The 20911-nt window shown below is 40.2% G+C and overlaps 1 protein-coding gene across 21 annotated transcripts in view; it reads right to left on the bottom strand.

The window, feature by feature from the left end:
- GRIK4 (glutamate ionotropic receptor kainate type subunit 4) overlaps window positions 1-20911 on the bottom strand; it is a 444032-nt gene that overhangs the window by 7841 nt on the left and 415280 nt on the right. For 20 of the 21 annotated variants that reach the window (XM_036221747.1, XM_036221742.1, XM_036221744.1 and 17 more), the window contains 2 exons: window positions 16427-16652; window positions 12632-12760 (listed from right to left, as the gene is read on the bottom strand). In XM_036221747.1, the coding sequence (XP_036077640.1) occupies window positions 12632-12760; window positions 16427-16652 (355 nt within the window). Of the gene's footprint in view, window positions 1-12631; window positions 12761-16299; window positions 16653-20911 lie in introns of those variants that run through there. The other variant, XR_004951076.1, reaches the window with a different exon arrangement.

Below are 20911 nucleotides of genomic sequence, written 5' to 3'. Positions count from 1 at the left end.
CGAGGCAGAAAGTGCTTAAGGTTCATTTAAACACTTGTCCTGGGACAATTTTGGCAGAAGGTTTTTGAACATAGAAACATAAGGATCCTTGTGGGTGATGAGAACAGCAAGGACACTTAAGAGGAAATGCATCAAGGATCTGGTTGGGGTGTGCAGGCAGATGCTCCAGCCACAGGTTTAAAAGTGGTAAGAACTGGAGTATTGGGATGTACAACTGAGCACCGAAGATGAACTAGTTTCTCTAGCTGACTCCTGTGGAGAAAGGCAGAATGGATATCCTCAGTAAATGGAAAGTGACCAAGGATGCCCTCCTACTCAGGTAAACAGATCCCAAATGACTGTTGAGGTACTATCTGCCTCTCCTACCACTTTGGCATAGTTCTGCCTGATACAGAAAAAAGACTAGGATCCCCTGAAGGGCCTCAACTTTCTCTTGTGTTCTGCAGAGGAGGTGTTCTGCCCCCTCTCCAGGTCTATTTCTGTCCCATGGACTCTAGCTTTCTTTGCCTCTCTCACTCACCACCTTGGCTCTCCTCAATCTTTTCCTCCCCACTAATTCTCTTCCTCAGCACATACACACACATACACACACTTCTTAAAGAAAAGGAAAAAGTTCTCCCTCTAACTCTGTTTAGTGAACATCCTTTCTCTTTCCTTCCCAAGCTTTTTGAACGTTATCTATATCACAATTATTTTAAGACATTTTAAAGCCCTTAAAATGCTTATCACCTTACATAACAGCAAATCAAAGAAATGTACCCACATCTTCTGTTAAACGCATTTTTAAATTTTTTGCTTCTTGTGTAATTGAAAGGCAAGAAATGGTTAATTTATAAATAGTGTAATTTCTCAGCAATCATTGTGCAAAATGAGAAAAATTTAACCAAAAAATTGTTTCTAAATGTAATGAAATTTTTATGAATATTAAATTTAAAAATTAATGAATATGAAATAATGTCACATTTTTGGAGATACTTAATTAAACATGTCTTAATTCAGTTTTGTGGTTTTCTTTTTGAATTTTGAAACTAATAATTTTCTTCAGATAGCAAACATAATTTTAGATGCTAGAAAAACTTTTAGGCCTTAGGTAATTTTGTCTATGGTAACTGAAAGAGTAAATGTTTATGTTCTGAATTCACTTTTGTTTTTCCTATTCACTTTTCATCTCATACAATTTTGTCTTGCACCACTAAAGCTTCCTTCACCATATTCATTACAGAACATTTTCTTTCTAATCTATTGGAAAATTTCCAGTCCTGAGCTTAAGTGACCTTTTATAGCACTTGTCATCGTCAACCACATCCCCTTCTTGGCTTTTATAAAATCAATGCTCTCTGCTCTCTTTCAATCTTCTCGGTCACCTGTGAGGCACATTCTTTCCTCATTTTCCTGCATTTGATCACTTGCCTCTCCTCCATGTACTGGTCTATTAACAAATCCTGTTGGTTTTATCTTGAAAATACTTTTCAATTTCTTACCCTTATTTCTATCTCTCCTACCACTTCCCTAGTTCAGGCCCCCATTATCTCTTGCAGTATTCTCCAAAATGACTTCTCTTCTTATAGCTGTGTCCTCCTCAACTCTACTCTCCACATAGTTGCCTGGGTGATATTTCTGAAATGCAAAATCTAACTGTAGCACATCCTTAGTAACACAGGACTATTTACAGATCCCAACATACATCATTGTTGTTCCTACTTTCTGTGCTTTTACTCCTATTAGCACCTCTGCTTGGAACTATCCGCAATCCCCAGACATACACTTGGCTAACCTCAATCTTTCCTTTAAGATTTAGCTCAGGAGTCACTTTCTCCAGGCCATTTTCTCTGCTGTTACCTGACTTTGTTATATTGCTTTTTTGTTTCACTGGTAATGCATCATATATTACTCTAATAACTGCATAAAATAATTTATTAGTTTAATTTTATATATCTGGATTTCCCCTCTAGACTGTGAATTCCATGAGGAAAATTCATATTTTGTTCAATTCTGTAACTCCTCAATAATGGTGCCTGGACTAAGAGCCCAATATGTTTGTTAAAAGAATGAGCAGAAAGAAAGGATAAAGACGTACCAGATGTAGAAGCCTGAATTATCATAAGCTTTGGATCCATGTTGTGATATGTAGTCATTTCTAATTAAATTTTGTTTGAAATAATAGTAAAGTATGACAGCCCTTGTTGAGTGCTCCCAACCTGGCTACAGAGACAGATGGCTCAGACAGTACTGAGTAGCTGGCCAAAGTGAGACTAACATTGACCGGACAACACACAACATGGCAGGTGTGAGGACATGGGAGAGGTTATAAGCAGACAGGTGATCTGTGCTGGGATAATTTTAATTAGATTAGGGAAAGCTTCCTGGAGGACTTGAAGTTTTAAAGTTTCAACAGGCCAATGGTGGAAACCATGAGTCACTGAAACACCCTATAGTCTTTCTTTCCCAGCTTGTTAAGCATGGGTGTTGGCTCCATCCAGCATGTTGCTTCTTGGCTGAGTATTGTCCTCATTTTAGGAGCAAGCCTTTTATACCCCTCATGCCTTTAGGAACTTACTGGATAGTGGAAGCAGGAATAGATTGCTGGCAGAGTCAGAGCTGAGAAACAGATGGCATGAGGAATGGGAAGCGAGTGTAAAGAGAGTGCAGCATTTCTGTTTAACACTGTCATCAGTTATTCTCCTAGAAGTCAAATGCCTTCCACGGCACACAACAGAGCAGCCTTTGATGTGGACTCCCTCCAGCCTGACCACAGGCCCTCACTGCACTGACATATGCTTCAGCACCTATAAGAGGGGAGCCAATCTAATCACACCCTCCCTTCACTTATTCAGATGGGAACACACAGAAATCATCTAGACAGATGGCTCTCAAACCGAGATTTTCTCCTGACACTTGAGTCTCTGAGTTTCAGCTATGCTCCAGACACAAAACTGTATTAATTGAAACAGAATTGAACTCTCCCCGACCCCGCAAACTCACGGTTAGTTAAATACTAACGTTGGTGTCATACACAGGTTGCCAGCAAATGATAGTTAACAAATGAAAATGAATAACTTTGTTTCTAAAACTGCAGAGGGGAATGGCAGCCTGGAAGGTAGTACCTTTTGGTGAATAATCACCTCTTGGATTCAGGTGCACGTACGTCTCAGGCCTTAAAATTCTTGCACATCTCCAGGTAGTACTGCGGAAATTTTTGACTGAGATATAGGAAAGTTTTTTTTTGAACAAGGAAGGGGTAGCTGCAGCTTGGGAGGGAGAGATGGAGGCCACAGGAACCACTAAGGAAGGTGAGCAGAGAGGTAAGACTGGGGCCACAATCTCATCAAGGGACAGCATATTTGTTTTTTGACATCTATCAATAAATTTTCAGGAGTTTCCACGAACTGAGAACTATGCTAGGTACCAAAACACTGCGCAGTGTTCACCACTGGAAACATTTGACAAGAACATGAATGTTTTGACCAATATGACTTTCAAGGACTTTCTATTTCGAAGTCACATTCACCTACATCGTGTAACTATGTCAAGTGGTGCTGAAGGAGGGCCCTGTTGGGACCCCTGTAGTAGAGGCCTTCTCAACATCCCAGCTTCACTTTTCTTTGCCTTATAGCTTAACAAGAGATTGTCCCCAGTTGCTTGACCCAGAACTTGGACCGTCCCCTGCCATTCAAAATTACCCTGAAACTTACAATCCTTCTGGTCTAGCATTCTTTCCAAACTACTCTCATCTTTGATCCTGGGTTGCTAACACCACCAGAGGACCATGTTGCCAGAGGAACGGCTCTATGAAGCACAACAGAACACCTCCCTGCCTTGTAACCATCATGTAACTCCTGGAATAATGCCCATATTTTCTCCTAAATTCCCTAAGCTAGACTGAGAAGGCAAAGCAGTTTTTGAAGGTGTTAACCTGCTGCCTTCTCAGATCACCGGTGCTCTGACAATAAACACTTATTCTAAATATCCCAACTCCTGTGTTGGTCTATTGGCTGAGCCCAGACTCAGTTGCCCTCCAGTTTCAGTCCCATCTCGACAGACTTATTTGTTGTAAATAGCAACTTCACATGCCTATGTGTGAGCTGACCTGTGTGGTCTTCCTAGGAAATATAAAGTAACCCGTCATGTTTGTCCTGCTGAGAACTGTGAAATAGTAAACTTGCCATTTCTTCTTTCATTCACTGTGACATCTGTTGACTAGATCTAGCAGATTCTGGAGGCAGTGATGGAGAGGAATAGGAAAGGAACACACTGACTATTTTTTTGTCTAGTCATTGTTCTGTAAAGCCTTTGGCAATCCAATCCCTTTGAATTGGAATGCTTGAATCTGTGAGTGGCTAGCTATATATATCTATATATCTATCTATCTCTATATAAACATTACACATACATACACATACATATACATATATATATGTATGTATGCATGTGTGCATGTGTGTGTGTGTATATATATATATGAGTTGAACAAAAAAATAAATAGACAAGTGTTTTAGGGAAAAAAACAAGTTATGGGAGAGGCACTTTATAATTTAAAAAAATATGAACTTGAGCACTTCATTTTTTAAAATATTTCCTATCTCATTCAATTATCATTAAAATACTGTAAAGAAGGCCTAATGTCTGAATTTTACAGTTAAATGAAAATTCAGAGAACTTAAGTTGCCCAACTCTTCACACCTAAGATGTAAAATCTAGATATATCTGACTTCCGGACTAATGCTTTTTATAAAAATCAAGCTCACCTTTTATGAATGTTTACTATGAGCAAAGTTATCATGCTAAACACTTTAATTCAATCCTGTCGGTTGCCCTGTGAAATCAGCTCTACTCTTACTCCCATAGTGACAGGAAACTCAGGTCTTAGAGTCAGGTAACTTGCCCAGGGTCCTATGACTGGTGAGGGGAAGTGCCAGATTCAAACTGAAGCCAGAGCCTGAGCCCTGATCCGTACCCCACACCACCTCTTCCAGAAGCTTGGGTCCCTCAGGTACGACTGCAGAACTCAACCTGGCACTCTGATGACTGAATTCATTCCCAGGACATCCACATTCCCAGAGTAACCAGAAAGAGGGACCTATGCATGGGACTATTAGTTCCACTGATAAAAACCGTTTCTCTCTTTGAGAACATTACATAAAATGTTTAAATCATGATTTATTGACTTAATCTTGTCTCAGTTTCCAAAGTTGGGCCACTGTCTTAATTGCTGACCTTTGATGCAGGCACATGGGGTCACTATTTGCCTCTGTTCCTGATCATGCTTTCTGGCACTCTCCTGGAGTTTTTCTGTCTCTGGGCAGAAATCTGATTTGATTAAGGAGTAGCTTCCTCTGCAAGCATCTCTCTGGAACACTATCTAAACTCCCACATTTGAGTTTCCAGCCTTGGCTCTCCCCAGAGAAACCAGAGAACCAGGATAATCAGCCTGGGCCCCCTGAGAAGAAAGAGAGAGGAAAAAGTCCCCAGAATTCCTCTCCCCCCTACCCCCACCCCTCGCAGCTGCACCCTGCATCACTCACCAACCCCCCAAACACATACTCTTGCTAAGAAGTCTCACACTTTCATTCCTCGCTGTGCCAGACAAGCAAACTTACTGCTCTCTAAGGATTTTGTGAGTCAATGCCAACTGCCTCTTTTTTCACCCTGGAAAGGGAACCCTAATTTTCACAGCCTGGTGGTGTATTTATATTTCTTTGAAGCTTGATTGTGAGCTTGCAGTTTTTCAAGATAAAGGTATTTAATTTCCTTGGAATTCACTGACTATTCTTTTTTTTGTCTAGTAATTGTTCTGTAAAGCCTTTGGCAATCCAATCCCTTTGAATTGGAATGCTTGCATGTGTGAGTGGCTAGCTATATATATCTATATATCTATCTATCTCTATATATACATTACACATACATATACACATACATATACATATATATATGTATGTGTGTGTGTGTGCGTGCGTGTGTGTGTGTGTGTGTGTATGAGTTGAACAAGAAAATAAACAGACAAGTGTTTTAGGAAAAAAAAATAAAACAGCTTGGAGTGAAGCCTGCTTCTTCTGTAATTCTCCAGTCTTCCATATGATCTGCTATTTCATTTTTAAGCTGTGAATAAAGGTAGATAGATGGTCAGTGGGCTATAGGCAGGGAAAGAAATAGGAAGAGATGAAGCAAAGGGGTAATGCTGTGGTTCTCACTGGAGCCACATAAGACCTGGAAAAAAGACTCAGGATTGGTGGCATCATCCCAATGTTAAGATTCTTCTCTGGAATTTGGAAATGATGCTTGAACTGCAACATTGGATTAGAAGTGGGACAGCAACCCCACTTCTTTGAAATTTTTTGCATTTTAGTAGGATAACAAAATAGAAAAGAATTATGTTAGGCGCCACACGTTGTCTTGTACTTTCTAACTAAAACCAAGTGCTTATAGCCACTCTTACTTTCAGGTTCCCCAAAACAGGACCCCTCTCATAGTTTCCCTTCACTTCCAACCCTTTTACTTGTTCCATATTTTTCTCCTTCCTTTAGGTATATGTGAAAGCCAACTGATTCAAATCATAAAGAGAAAGATCACATGAATGCACCTTTAAAAAGCAAATTAAAACAACTGTTCTGTTCGATTTGAGACATGAGGGGAAAAAATGTTCCTATGGCTCCATTTCTGATAACCATTCGAAGACTTAAACAAAGAGATATTGTGGGTCATGCTGATCCTGTTTTTCTGCCACAGGAGAGATTCTCCTGAGCAATAAGTTATATTCCATAAGTCTGATGGCTAATTTCCCAGAGAGAAACCAAGCAATGGTGCTCTCATTCCAAGAGAGTGCTTCTCCTTGGCTTGAAGAAGGTCACGCGGACCTTCGCTTGGCCAGGAAGCCTTTCAGCCCATCTCAGTAATGTTTCTTTGGGCATCAGCCATGGCAGAAATGAGGCCATTGCATTAAACTAGCACTAGCTGCTGTGGCTAAGATAGGAGCAGAATACCTGGCTCTCGTGGTAATTCGTACATCTCCCAGACAGCCCCCTCTTGGACATCACTGCTTATTAATACAACTCACCCTCTTGTTCCAAAGGATGACCACAGAGAGGCAAGTTAACATTGGCTGATTGATAGAACCCTAGCATCTTCTGAAGCACTGAGACCTGGGCAGGATGATTTCCACAGTTTATTATCCCTTTTCATCTGCTTGGTTCTCTTCTCCATGCCAGGGAATATTTGACCCCCAAATGCAAAGTGGATTTTGTTCACTCCTTTACATTTTCCCTGAGAGCCTGAACTTTCTGTCTGTCTCCCCTTTCCATCCATCCTGAAGTCTGCTATCAGTTTAGTCTTCCTAAATCTGTGGAATGGGGAATAATTTCCAAAGCCAACCACTCTGTAAAAATGATAACAGTTTTTTCTATAAATGTACCTAATTTCTACTCCAAATTCCTATTTGATTGCCAAAACCATAGAGAATTCTCAGTCATTTTAGTTTCAAATTCAGTTAAATGCAACATTTTCTCTGCTTCCCCTTCAGCCCAGGATGTTTTTCAAGTCTAGGCTAGAAAGGAGATTATGTGTCATGGCATGGGGGTGAGGTTAGGTATCTGTTCTTAATGCTTGATTCCACTTAGATTTCCAATATTTTTATCTGGGGCCCAGGAAAATGCAGACCTATTACTAGGCACTCCCCACCCTCATCCCCAGGTGCCATCTTTCATGCCCTAAATCCATCAGGACACGATTCATATTTCTGAAGCTTGACAAGCTCCAGAAGCAAGCAAAAATCTTATATCTGTTGGAATCCCCAACTAGTCTAAGAGTTGTATCCAATACTCTCCACCTCTGAGCAGGGCACAAGTCTCCTTTTCAGGGATTCACCACCTTCAAACATGTCCTTTCTGACTCAGAAACTCTCTGCCTCAGCCAAGGCATCCTTTTAGTAACTGGTTTGCAGACAAGGAAGCCTGCGTTTTCTATTATTTTTTCACTGTCTAACTTCTAGTGTAAACTTTATGCCAAGCTTCCTTAAAGTATTAGTCTTCTATATTCTAAAATACTTTTCCAGCAAATCAAACACCTTCACTTCTAAGAACATTGTTTCTGATATTAATCATAAGACTTCTTTTAGACTGAAAGCCAATTTGACTGTTTATTCTTCCTGAGGCAATGACTGTCCCATGGGACCATGAATGCCACTAAGAGCTCAGAATTCTATCCCACAACACCTGCTTTCATCATGCCACATCTCACCCCAGACAGAACCTTTGAAGTCTGTAGTCAATACCCCCAAATCTGGTCCAGTATGGTGTCGATGTGCCAAAGCATATGCAAAACTCTGGGATGTTTATAGGGCATCTTCTTGAGATGCTGATTTTACTTCCAATTTAGGTGCAAAGACATATTTATATTAAATAAACATGCCTATATTATGTTGTGAGATGCAAAATTCACATGTTTTTAGGACAAAACAATACAAACATGGTGGGTTGCTTTAGATTATGTCACTAGATCCCAAGAGTGCATGCTTGGTCTCTTCTGCTGTTAATTCCTTCCATGGGAAAGTCCGAGACATATTGGTTTGAAGTCCAAATGTCTTTACTCAGTTTTTAATGCCCTCTTAGCAGCAATCTCATTTTTCTTACCTAAACCAATTTCTGAGTATAACAACTATGCTCCACAGCATCCTAAAACACTGACTCTTGATGAATGTTTCAAGGTCCAGACCAAACATCTCTGTAAAGCCCTCCCTGACTTTCAGTCAGAATTAATCACTTTTTCCTCTGGATGTCATAACACTTTATAGCTCTATTAAAGCAGTCCCGTGGTACAACCATTATAAAGACTATTTGTGCCTCTCTCTAGGTTCTAAACCTCTTTAGGGAAGAGCCATGTCTTATTCCTTTTCATCATCTTAGAGCCTAGCACAGTGCCTGATGTTCACAGTGTTTGTTAGATGTAATGGAGACTATGTAACTAGTTTTTATGCCAAAATCTGGGGTGTCAGGGTTACTGTGTGGGAGGAATCAGACATAGTATGAGGGTGGAAATGGTACCAGGCTAAAGGTCCTTGAGAAGCTTGCTGATTCATTTACTCATTTAGTCCTTGTTTATCCTTTCACTAAATACTGATGTCAGGTAATATGCTGGTCACTGGGATTCAAAAATCAATAACACACAATCCCTGTCCTTGAGTTTCTCATAGTCCATGAGAGACAGATATCAAAAGACACAAAAATAAATGCCCCAAGTGTTGATTTTAGAAGAGCTATCTAGCCTTCAGGAGAACGGGATGGATAGGTACACTTGTGGCTGGTGGATACTATTTAGACCTCTTATTGTGCCTTATTGCTCCTTTAGGACTAGATTTTAGAATAAAATTAGCACTCGTTTCCTTTCTGCTAGGCACTGTGCTGAGCGTTTAACATGGTTTAATACCTTAAATATTTATAATAGCCCTGGAAGTTCATATTATTATTATTTTCCACTGACGGAGACTAAGGCTCAAGGACCTTTTGCAATATATATGTAACAAGACTGTCCATGAAGTGGAGCCCATTTGACCCAGTGCCCATGATCTTGAATTCTCTCAAAATTGCCTCAAGGAAGAGAACCATCCTAGTGGCTCTCAGCAGAACCAAATAGGTATACACGGGGTAAAAGTTTGAAGAGCTCCATTCTTGGAGAGTAGTGGATAGGGAAGATAAAAGGAGTCCATTGGACTTTAAATGACATCTAAAATGGGAGAGAGATGATCTAAATCAAGGTCCCTTGAGTGAAAACTGTAAGGTACTCAGATCCTGTGTCATCATCTCTATGTGTTTGCCAATTTTACTATTCACCAACTGTTTCTCTACGGAATTAGCAGCATATATAAATAAACACAAACAAGTATATAAGTGCATAAAAGTGAAGGACCTTTCGCTAGGTTTAGCAGTCAGGGATGAAAGGGAAACTGGAGAGATGAGATGAGATAACTCAGTAGTGACTCTCCAGGGTAAACCAGTTCTGAGAGATCAAACAGGATAAGGCTTACAAAGGAAAGGAAAGCTGGGGAAAGGAGGAGAGGAGGGAGGCGGGAGGCTTGAAGCTAGCTTGAGCTGACAGTTTGGTGGGTATCAAAGGAAATCTGTGGGGTTTCCTACATCACCCTGAGGCTCTGAGCCCTTGCTCTAGAACACCTCCTGTTTTGCTCCAGATTCTGTCATCTGCATATGTTCAGTTGGCTGTTCAGGATCAGGAACAACTGGATTGTGTGGAGAGCTGTGGGAGTGAAGACTACTCAAGGAAAGTAATTACAAGCACAGTTTCATTAGTCACTTTAACATGAACCAGGAGAATTCAGTAATTGGTACCTTTGCTAGCTATTAGTCAGTAGCTTTAATCACACATCCCACACTTACTGAGTATCTATTGTGTGCAAGGCTCTGTAGGGGAGGCTTGGGACATAGAAGCAATGAGACAGGGTCCATGTCTAAGTACCAATATCCAGGCAGAGGATACCAAGAAATGTGATGTAGTGTGTTGAGTGCCCTGTCCAAAGTCCCAGGCAGTACCTGATCTACTGTGAGACAGTGGGAGATAGAGGGGACCAAGGGCTTCCTGGGAGACTGATAGTGGGATATCTGTCAGAAGAAGGATTCAAGGTCCTTTGCTTTTAGTCCCAGGTACACTTCTCCATTTCTGATTTAGAGTGCTCCAGATCAAAAGTCAGTAATGTTTCCCTCAACTCCTTGGTAAAATATCTCTCTTTCTCAGCACTCTCAAGTTCATTATCACAGAACAACATTAACATATATTAACTTATTAATAATATCATTTTATTTTGACTATTCCAGGCCTGGTCAGATTTAGATTGTTTTCAATCCATGTGTCTTTTTATGGGGAGGGGCTTATGAAGGAGCATTTTGCTACCTATACCTTCCCTAGTATAAAACCTCCAGGCAGTCTACCTCTTTCCATGAGAATCTTTTTCTGCTCCACATGCACCACGTACAGTCCCTGCTCACAGCTCTGCCCACTGCACTAATTTCTCTCTCCACACTTTTCCTCAAGGTGCTTATTACATGCAGCACCCTCTCTCCACCCCCACCCCAACCCACCCCGCCTATTTAGGACATTTCTTCTGCTTCACTCATCCATCAAAAGAAGGATCTAGGGTCCTTTCTATCCAAAAATAGAATTTCATTCTATCCAATCCACCAAAATTTCCTGGTACTTTTCTCTGTACCTTCCCCATTCTTTTTTTGGTCTGAGTTACTGTCCTCCACACTTGACCTTTGGGGAATGGAGAATCAAGAAATGTGTGGTCTCACTGGGTTCCTGGGATGAGAGGGGCAGCATTTCCTCTAAACTACAAAGGGTTTGCCCATATAGGTCTATATTCCTAAGACCTCTCTTTGCGGGATGGAAATCCATGCTTAGAAACACCAAGTCACTCATTCACTGTCTCATCATGGAGAATTATTCATGGGCAGAGAGGGAAGCACATGGCATTATTATTAATTTTACTCCTCAGCTACCTGCCTAGAGGAGAGCATGTAATAGCAAATTTGTTGCATATTTTAGCAAGGCAGCAGCAGAGTACTAGAGCTATCTATATGATTTATTGTCCAAAACAGTATTTTGAGAATGAAGAGGGCTCTAAAAAGAGCTAACAAGCATTAACTGATTTATAACAGATATAATACAGGACCACCCTGGGCAAGCCAGGATATGTTTTCCCCCTGTAGAAAATCCTGGTTGTTCAGGGACACCCAACAACACCTGTCAGTGTCTGCTTTCTAGTCAACCTGATTTAATATTCATTCATTCACTCATTTATTCATTCATTCAATAAAATATCCATGTTCCAGGCCCTAAGGACAAGCCCGTGAAGAAGACAAACTCTGACCTCATGAAAATTGACATTTTGGTAGAGGAGGTGGGAATAAACAAATAAATGAATGGAAAATATAATATTAAATAGTGTGAGGTTGGAAAGAAAAATAAAGCAGGGGTCAGGTAATGGGGAGAGATGCTTGGTGTGGGGAGGAAAGATCTCTTTGAGCAAGCTTCCTTAAGGAGGCCAGGAAGAAGGAACAGATGCACAGGCCCTGAGGTGGCAGCAGCCTGGGAGATTTGGGGAACAGAAAGAAAAGGCCAAAGTTGAGGGAGGAACAGAATAAGTAGGGGTTTGAGGTTCCAGAAAGCTTGAATTTAATTCTGAGTGTTATGGGAAACCATTGGAAGGTTTGTGCAGGGGAATGCTGCAATCTTATTTGCATCTTAAAAAGAATCACTCTGGCTACTGGTGAAGAATACACTGTAGAGTGATAAGAATAAGAAAAGGGAACCAGGCTATTCAATTGTACAGTGATGAGACAAGGCATGAGCCAGGGTGGAAGTGGTGGTGCTAGGGGTAAGAGGTGGCTGGATTCAGGAGACATGGTGGAGGCAATCTCTAGAACTTGTGAACCAGGCGGATAGTGGGTATCTACAATACATCAGAACCCTGAGATAGGGACTGACACCCAGCAAGTCCCAGCCTAGCCTTATGTTCCTTCCAAGGCTTGTTCTCAATGTGTCCTAGAAGTTACTAGCTGAAGTTTGGATACCAAAAACAAGCTGCTTTGGTCTTCTATGGTAAGAAGGGGAAGGCCTTGGATATCCTTACCTTTGGCTCTGTGATCTTCCTCCTTGGGGCACTTCCCTCCTTCCCACCATTTACGCTTCAGAATTTCCAGGCGGTTGTTCTCCTGCAGCTGGAGAATGGCCAGATCAAATTCATCCCGGAAAACTGAGCCTGTGGGGGTCACAGGAGAGCCCAGAACACAGGATGTTAGTACCCTCTTATATATCACCTTGCTTCCTTTCCAGGGAAATATCCTCACTACTCTGCCCTCTTCACCTTAAGGGATGAGTGTCAGATTTAGCAGCTGGGGTCAGGGTAGGGGTCTCTGTAGGAATATTGCTCTCTACTATGCTCAGTCTGAGGACTCTTAGTGGAGAAGAGGGATTCTGGCTTCATGCAGGGCACTCGGGCATTTCTACTTTCCTTCTCTTCATGCTAATTGGCATATCTATACCCTGGCCAAGACCCCAGTATGAGTGAAGTGACTGTTTTTCAGGTGGCATCCTGCCTTCCCACCTGGGTGCCACCACTTTCTATCCATTAACTGACATGTAAGAAGCTGGTTGCAAAGCTTCCCATCTAGGAGGCCAAGGAGGGAAATATGTGACATAAACCTCAGTTGGGCAGTTGTCTATTTTCTACTTTATTTAAATTAATTTCTCAGGCATTTTTAACTCTCACTATGTTACATCAAATAATTGTTTACCCTGAGAAGCCACCAATGAGAGAGAAAGAGAGGGGCACCCAAGAGTGTGATGGAAGCTCTCCTCTATGTGGAGAATCCAGTCACCAGGCATCCCATACCTTCATAGCTGCTGGCCAAGTGCCCTAGACCCCATGGTTCCACCCATCACCCAGCTCACACTGCTCTTCCTTCCCTACTCAGACAGAAAGCTTTTGTTCAGTTCAATTTTTAAAAATTTTTTAATGGAATATGGTCAAGGAGCTTTGGTTCTGGAATCTTGCTTTAATCACAAAAACAGGCTTAACTGAAACTGTGGAAAGCTCAATGCTCCAGCTAGTCTCAGGTCTGAGATCATTAAGAAAAAGCTGCCAAGAGGCTGGAAATCAACTAAGCTGCCCAGTTTTCTAGCCCATGCTCCGCGAAGGCCTGATGTGGACAGATATCCCAGGGGGGGAAAGGCTATGGTGAAAGATTCAAGCAGAAGCTTGGAACAAATGGATTAGTGCTATCAAACTTCCATGTGCGTAGGAATTACCTGGGGATTTTGTTGACCTGTAGACTGATTCAGTGGGTCTGCATTTCTAATAAGCTCTAACAGGATGCCCTGCTGCTGGGCTATGGGCTGCACTTTGACAGGCAAGGAACTAGATAAGCTCCCAGGTCTTTTTGGATTCTGACAGCCATGATTCTACAAATAGAACCTTCCTTACTATAGGTACAACTATTCCTAGGCATGTAAACCCCAAGCCTGCAGCACCAAATGTGTCTGTGTAACTGATTTGGGTAAACATCAACAGTACCTCATGAATAGTAGATACTAGATACACATCAGCAGTGAATGGCTACATGAACTAACAGAAGGTGTTAGGTGATAGACTAATAAACATTTCAGTTTGGGAGACAACTGTGCAGCCCAATAAGGCATTTCAAGTAGTTTTCAAATCATTTTCAAGCCAACCTCAATAGCATACCAGGATTCCCATGAAAGGATTATTCTGCTTATTCTATGTTTGTTTACTTAGTTCCTAAACCACCTGACTGATTTTCCATTATGCTCTTTGTTCTGTTTCTCTTAATTTTCCTGAGTACACCAACATTGCTTGTTCTGTAGTTATCCCCTTAACCTACAACTTAAGAATGACATACTTGCTTGAATTTCCTGGACATAACCTCAGTTGGACCTAAATTCTATCATATCAATGGACTGTGCAATGCTCTTTCCAGCCTGATGTGAGAACCCGAACTAGTCCACAGCTTACCTTCCTGCTTATCCTGTTCTGTCCAGCTGGTAGGAACCATTGACAACATAGTCTGGTGAGCTAAGTGCTAAATTTAGAGACAGACATCCTAGGCTCAAGCCCAGTTTGCTTCTCTACTTGTTCTATGACCTAGAACAAGTAATTTAGAGGCACTGCATCTTAGTTCTATCTACTCGAATGGAAGAACCTTGAAAGTGGGGTGATCAAATAAGATAGCACATGTGAAAATAGAATTATGTCATATACAGAATAAATGCATTTCTCTCCTTGTTCCCTTGGTTATTAAAGAAAATTTCTTGAGTCAGTCTGCCTTATGTCAACTCTCTATTGGTTTGTTCCATGAAAACTTTTGAAATATATTTGAGTTAAATTTGGTTTATTGCTAGAATATTATTGAGGTTCATTTTATGGTTAACTCCACCATCTTGAAACAAAATGTTAGCCAATACATCTCTCCAAGAGGCCTATAATCTGCAATATTAATGAGAATCAATAAATTTAATGGTAAGTGAAGGGTATGCAAGTTTGCGATTGTCTTGAGTGAGGCCTCCAGTATACAATTTACAGATGTCAAGGATGAACCATACTATCACCTATGTTCATTGTTATGCTTTCTGATCAGTCTTTAAGAAGTCATATGCTTTTACCATATAACATAGGTAACTATGAGAAAGATGGAGAGGGCACCAACGTTCCCCAAAACAGGCTAAGTAAGAGACACTGTGGCAAGTTACCTGACAAGATTATTAAATTTAATCTTCTCAATAATCCTATGGGGTAGGTATTAGAAACCTAATTTTACAAAAGAGATAACAGATTCAGAGATCTTAAATATCCTAAACAAGGTCCCACAGCCAGTAATCATGATGCATTCCCAGTTCTGCCTGACTTCAAATTAATGTTCTTCACACTTAACAGGTCTAAGTGAAGCCTATAATTTATAGAGCTCTGAGTTAGATAAAGATCAAAAGAAGGGATGTGTAAGATAACAGCAAAGATGTACATACTACATATCAATTTCCCACATGATCTGGTGGCCTCACTTCCTGCTTTTTCCTCTGCTGCCTTGTATGAGGACAGCCTTATATGAGGTCAGCTCTATACAATGTGGCTCTCAGTGGCGTGTGGGGAAGAGTGCATGTCCAAATTACCTGGAGAACATTTTTGGATCCCCTCCACAATCACAACAAGTGTTTCCCCTCACCTTCTGAAAGAGGTACTATCAGCAGGGGAAGGCCCAAAGCACAAATATCCTTTAGATATAAAGCTTGGACACCTTTCTGGAAGCCAAACATCTCTATCCTCTTACAACCAACCAGATGGCACAGTCAGCAAGCTAAGTATCAGAGCTTTACCACCCATTCTCAATTATGTACCCTGACTTAGAGTAGGTACATCAGTGAGATCCACAAATGATTTGAAAGCCATCTCATATAATCACATCAGTCCACTTTGTAGTAAAACTTTCACCAGGGATACTAATAACAAAATAATTCATTTGAGTTTCACCATCTTTTCCTCCTCTTTTCTACTGCTAGTAGAGATATTAATAGACAGAGAAATAGCCAAAGGGCAGAAAGCAGCAGAGGGTAAAACAAAAGGCCTAAAAAATCCACCAAGGACATCAACAGGCCCTTTAATAATTAATCAATTAATAGCTATTCAATTATCCTTTCAATAATGAAGGAATGAGAACTGATCACTGATTAGTGGAAGTATGTAGGTTTGCTTTTTTTTTTTTTTTTATTAACCTCAACAATGCCTACCTAAAGTCACTGTTAAACTGGTTCTAGAAACAAGGGTTGTTGAGTTCACTGCTGCATTCAGTGGTTCTAGCTACTCTGATTCTGCCTGCATGAAGCTACCCAAGGAGGCTGTTGCTCTCCTGCATACCGACTGGCATGCCAATTCCATAGCCCTTGGTGTCCAGCAGGCCTCCAATCTGAGTGAGGTTGCAGTTTCGCTGCCGGTAATACTCATTCATGGTGGACTCCAGAAGGAAGGCATAGTTGGAATTCAACACCCTGGCAATTCCCTCTTCTGTGCTCTTTACAAACACACTTGGCTGCTTGGAATACATGTAATTCCACATGCGTTGGTAAGTCTGATAGCGAGAATTCTGGGAAAAGAACACAAGGATTGGGAAAAGAGAAAAGGACATGTTGGTTTTAAAAGGAAGGGAATCAAAGTAGGCCTTAAGATTCTAGCCTTTCTACTACTCAACACCCCCATTATATTCAATAACCTTTCCCCTTTCCATTATCTCTCAACTACCACTGCATAATGCCTTTGATACCTTTTACAGAAGGTCAAAGAAGGAAAGGATCCTAAGGCACCGTGACCTCTGCCTGATGGTTTGATGATATTTTGCCTTATCTACACTAGCAAGGTCTTCCATTGCCAATCCCCATGTTCTGAAGAATGGAAATTCTGGTTGTGTCCTTCATTGTCCTTCAGATTGGGGGCAGTGAACTTAGGTTCATTCAAGACTTCTAAAGATACAACATCTGCAGGAACAATACCAGTTCTTTTCTATCAACCCTAAACTAATAATCAAATAATAACAAATAATAACAAGACTAAGAGAATTTGGGAGAGTCTATCCAAATCCTGTGTTTGCATGATGTTATCATTGGTCCCTGTGCCAACAGGAACTGAGACCTGTATGGAAAACAGAAAACTGAAGGCTTTGGACTTGTTTCATATGAAAATGAACTTCTTGGGTAGTAAGTTGGTTAGATACCTATTAACATTAGGAGAAATCTGCTTCCCTAAGATTCTGCAGCAAGTGAAAACTACTTCTCTCTCCAGTCAAGCAAGCTCTGTCGGCGTTGGTGATCAATCTCTTGTTCTGTCAGCCAGCACATCACTGTGGCAGGGCCTTCTCCTGAGCCTTGCAAGGGAACCTCAAAAAAACCATTAGGGTCCCGATCTGAGACCTATCTAGTATAGAATCAACAAAACCAGTTCATCTTAACCTGGTATTCCTTACACATTGGTCATTTGTGTATTATTCTAATCTTACTTTGTCTAAGTACTACCTATAAAATTTAACTTAGAAAAAAATTTAACTGTATATGTTGGCCTCATCCTATGCAGTAATTTAAGTACAGATTAGATTTACCAAATTAATTTTTTTAATACTCATTAAAATAAATACAAAATTATTGCAATTAAAAAACAGTTCTGCCAGAGAGCATTTGATATCTTGCTCCTATCTTGTCAGTTTGACTCAGATGAAATCTTATAAAAATTCTCTGTAGGTTTGGACATTTCTAACCATGACATTTACTTGATATAGCCCTCAGGATTCCCACCCAGGACCATCCTGAAGACCTGGAACTGCTACTAGATACAAATGAGGGCCCATGGTGACTCAATGTCTCCCCATTTTGCATCAAGTGAATTGGGGTCAACTTCTCTTGGAATTCTGGAGCTCCTTTCTTTAAGTAGCAGGTCATGACTTTATGCTGTTCTTAGAAAGTCCTTGAGGTAGGTAAGGGTTGAGACAACCCAGGGCTTTTTAATTTTGGCTTTTTAATTGGATTGCTTACTGAAAATCTAAACAAAATCTTTGCAGGTTAAATGAAAGACTGAACCTCTTTAGCTCTAAAAGAGAAACGACACTTGCTTCCTCAATCTGAATAGTCAGTGGCATGACAACAGTTTTCAGATCCCTAAATCCAGAGTGGCAGAGATGGATGCTGGGAGTTGTCAAGTGTAGCAGCACAGCTGATCTAAGGAAGGTATAGGAACCCGGAGAGAAGAGCAGGGAACTCTGGAACTCTGGAAAAGGTTTAACCTGGGAGAGGGGCCACCGGAGAGGGATCTATGCCTTGCAAAGAGTCGCAGTTTTTGCGACATCCGGTAAGCTCTTCCTGACCCTTTCTCTGGTATACTTAGGTAACCAAAAATCTTCATGGGGAAAATTTCCTCTAGGACCAAAGCAGTCCTATAAGGATATCTGCTGTATTTGGCTTGTCCAGAGACATGCAGGTAAGGGCTGGTTTCCCCTGGAAGTTTGTTCAGACTCTACAGATCTCAAAATTAACATGGGAAATTGCACCTCTGAGGCGGACAAGTCCCATTAATGAGGCTTCCCATTAATACAAACTTGGCCAAGATGAGGATACTTTGATTCTTCTATATTAATTTTTTGTTCACATGATTAGAAAAAGCCATCTATAAAATTAGGCAGAATGAATGGAAAACATATTTAATCGGTTTCTCGAAGCTTCACAAAGAGGATTTAGATAAATGGATTAACCTATGATGTCATTTAGGTGTCAACCCAATTCCTTGAGGTATTAAAAATCGCTGTCTTCATTTTAAAAGGGGGAAGGTTATTTGGAACTTGACTTGTCAAGTATAGATATAAATTGTAAAAGGCCTCCAAAACTAAATTTGAATCCAATTGTTCTCTGTGTTTGTCTGTGTATGTCTATATGTGTATGCTGTGAACGTTAGATAATTTTCTACCTCTGGATGGTATTATTAAAATTAATTTAAATGAAACTGCTTGTAAACATTAGATATTCTAAAATTCCAAGAAATATAGAAACAAATTCAAATGTTTTTTAAGTTTACATGATCTAATAGTAATCCTTAATAAATAAAAGCTAACTTAAGTTTGTTATTTAAGTAAAATAAACATTTATTTTACCTGGATTTTACAAAAATAAGTCTTGTGAATAATTGACTTTTATGTCTATGAAAAATATTTCTAGAGGTTATAAAATGTCCCAGCTAAAAAATGCTAATTGATTACTTCTTAGTTTTCATTCAACATTGAGGTTTTAAGGATTAAATAACTTTGTGACGTTCCAGAGGCCCCCTGGAACACCTCAAAAGATTTGAAATTACATGAGAAACATTGTAAAATAAGTGATGAAAACTTCTAGGGTATATTGTATGGGTGAAAAATGGTTGTAGATTAAATTAATAGTCAGGACTATGGGAAATGGCTACTTCCTTGCTCCCTGGTTTCCCATTTTTCAGTTTTTGTATTCCTTCATGCATCATAATGCATTTAGGCTGAACTGAGATGAAAGAATTTATCAGCTGACATTACTGAAAGGAAACATCTTACACTTATTGTCAAGGTTTGATAGAGTCACTTCAAAAGGGCCAAGTTGGTAACTGCTGCCTTTCACAGCAAGCTCCCATGAGACAAAGACTTTAAAGACCATTGACTGTTACCTGGAGATTTTGTTTACTAGAAAGAGCATCAGATAAAACACACTCTCCAACCTCATTGGAAGAGATGTTATCGGACACCTAACTGCAAATGGAAATCTACCCCTGTCTATGAACATCAAAGACTCCTTGAGAAGGAGACACCATGAACATCAGAGGTAGAGAGCTATCTCAAGACCAACAAAGCTTGTATACCTATGGATTGATATTGAACTTAGAATCCATTTTGTTTGACTGTCTTTACCTATCTGCTAATGATATTAGTCATAATAATAGTTGCACTTACTTTTTGTGTTTTTCTATATAGTCCAACTGTTTATAATTATTGAACATGTATAGATAACCGTTAATACTCTTTTCATGTCTTATGTAAATATTACAAAGCCTGCCAAATTCAGTAAAATGAGGCAGGAAGCAAAACTCAAATCATGATAGTTTACAAGACAGAAATGATCCAGTGTTTTTTTTTCTTTTTTCCACAATGAGGGCCATAAGACCTGAATGTCTTCCATTTTCCTTCCCTTTCCTTTTTGAAAAAAAGGTCTCAGCTCAGATCCCATTGTTATGGTATTGCCCTGTTCCCAGTGGTCAACAAGACAATGTGATACTGAGACTTCCTAGGAATGAGCCTTCCTAGCCCTGTGAGACCACACTATCTGATTAATAGCTTGGTCATCAATGCATCCTTCAGACTGATTTATGACCAAATGAGAGAACTGTGAGAGAAAAAAAGGGGGTTCTGTGGAAAGTAACCTTATAGAGTGATCTGATCATAAATTTCTAACTTGGCAGGTCATGCCTCAGGCCTTATAATTTCCTTAGTAAAAAGTTTATCTTTACCTTAAGCAAGCCCTATCCATTGTTTTTGTGCATCTAGGTTAACACACCTTTGAAATAACCACTCTCAGGAGAGTACATAATCTTGTTAACTATCCTATAATCCAATTGCCATCTTTCTTCCCATCTCCGCGTAATCTTCCTTATGCTCCTGCCTTAATTTCAAATGCATAAATGAAGCTACAAAACTGTTACTCTCTGGAGAATTTGAGATCTTCTTCCCCAGCATGTCATTAGCTTCGCTCAAATAAACTCTCATAAAAATCTAAAGAGAAAAGAATTCTGCCAAATTTTACCTAAAATCATCTCAGCTACCACTAATCATTCATGTACAACACTTTGGGA

The sequence above is a fragment of the Rousettus aegyptiacus genome, unplaced genomic scaffold (assembly GCF_014176215.1).
Source record: "Rousettus aegyptiacus isolate mRouAeg1 unplaced genomic scaffold, mRouAeg1.p scaffold_m13_p_5, whole genome shotgun sequence".
In the NCBI taxonomy this organism is placed as follows: Eukaryota; Metazoa; Chordata; class Mammalia; order Chiroptera; family Pteropodidae; genus Rousettus; species Rousettus aegyptiacus.
Note: the sequence above shows the minus strand (reverse complement) of the source record. Positions and strands in the feature narration are given on the sequence as shown.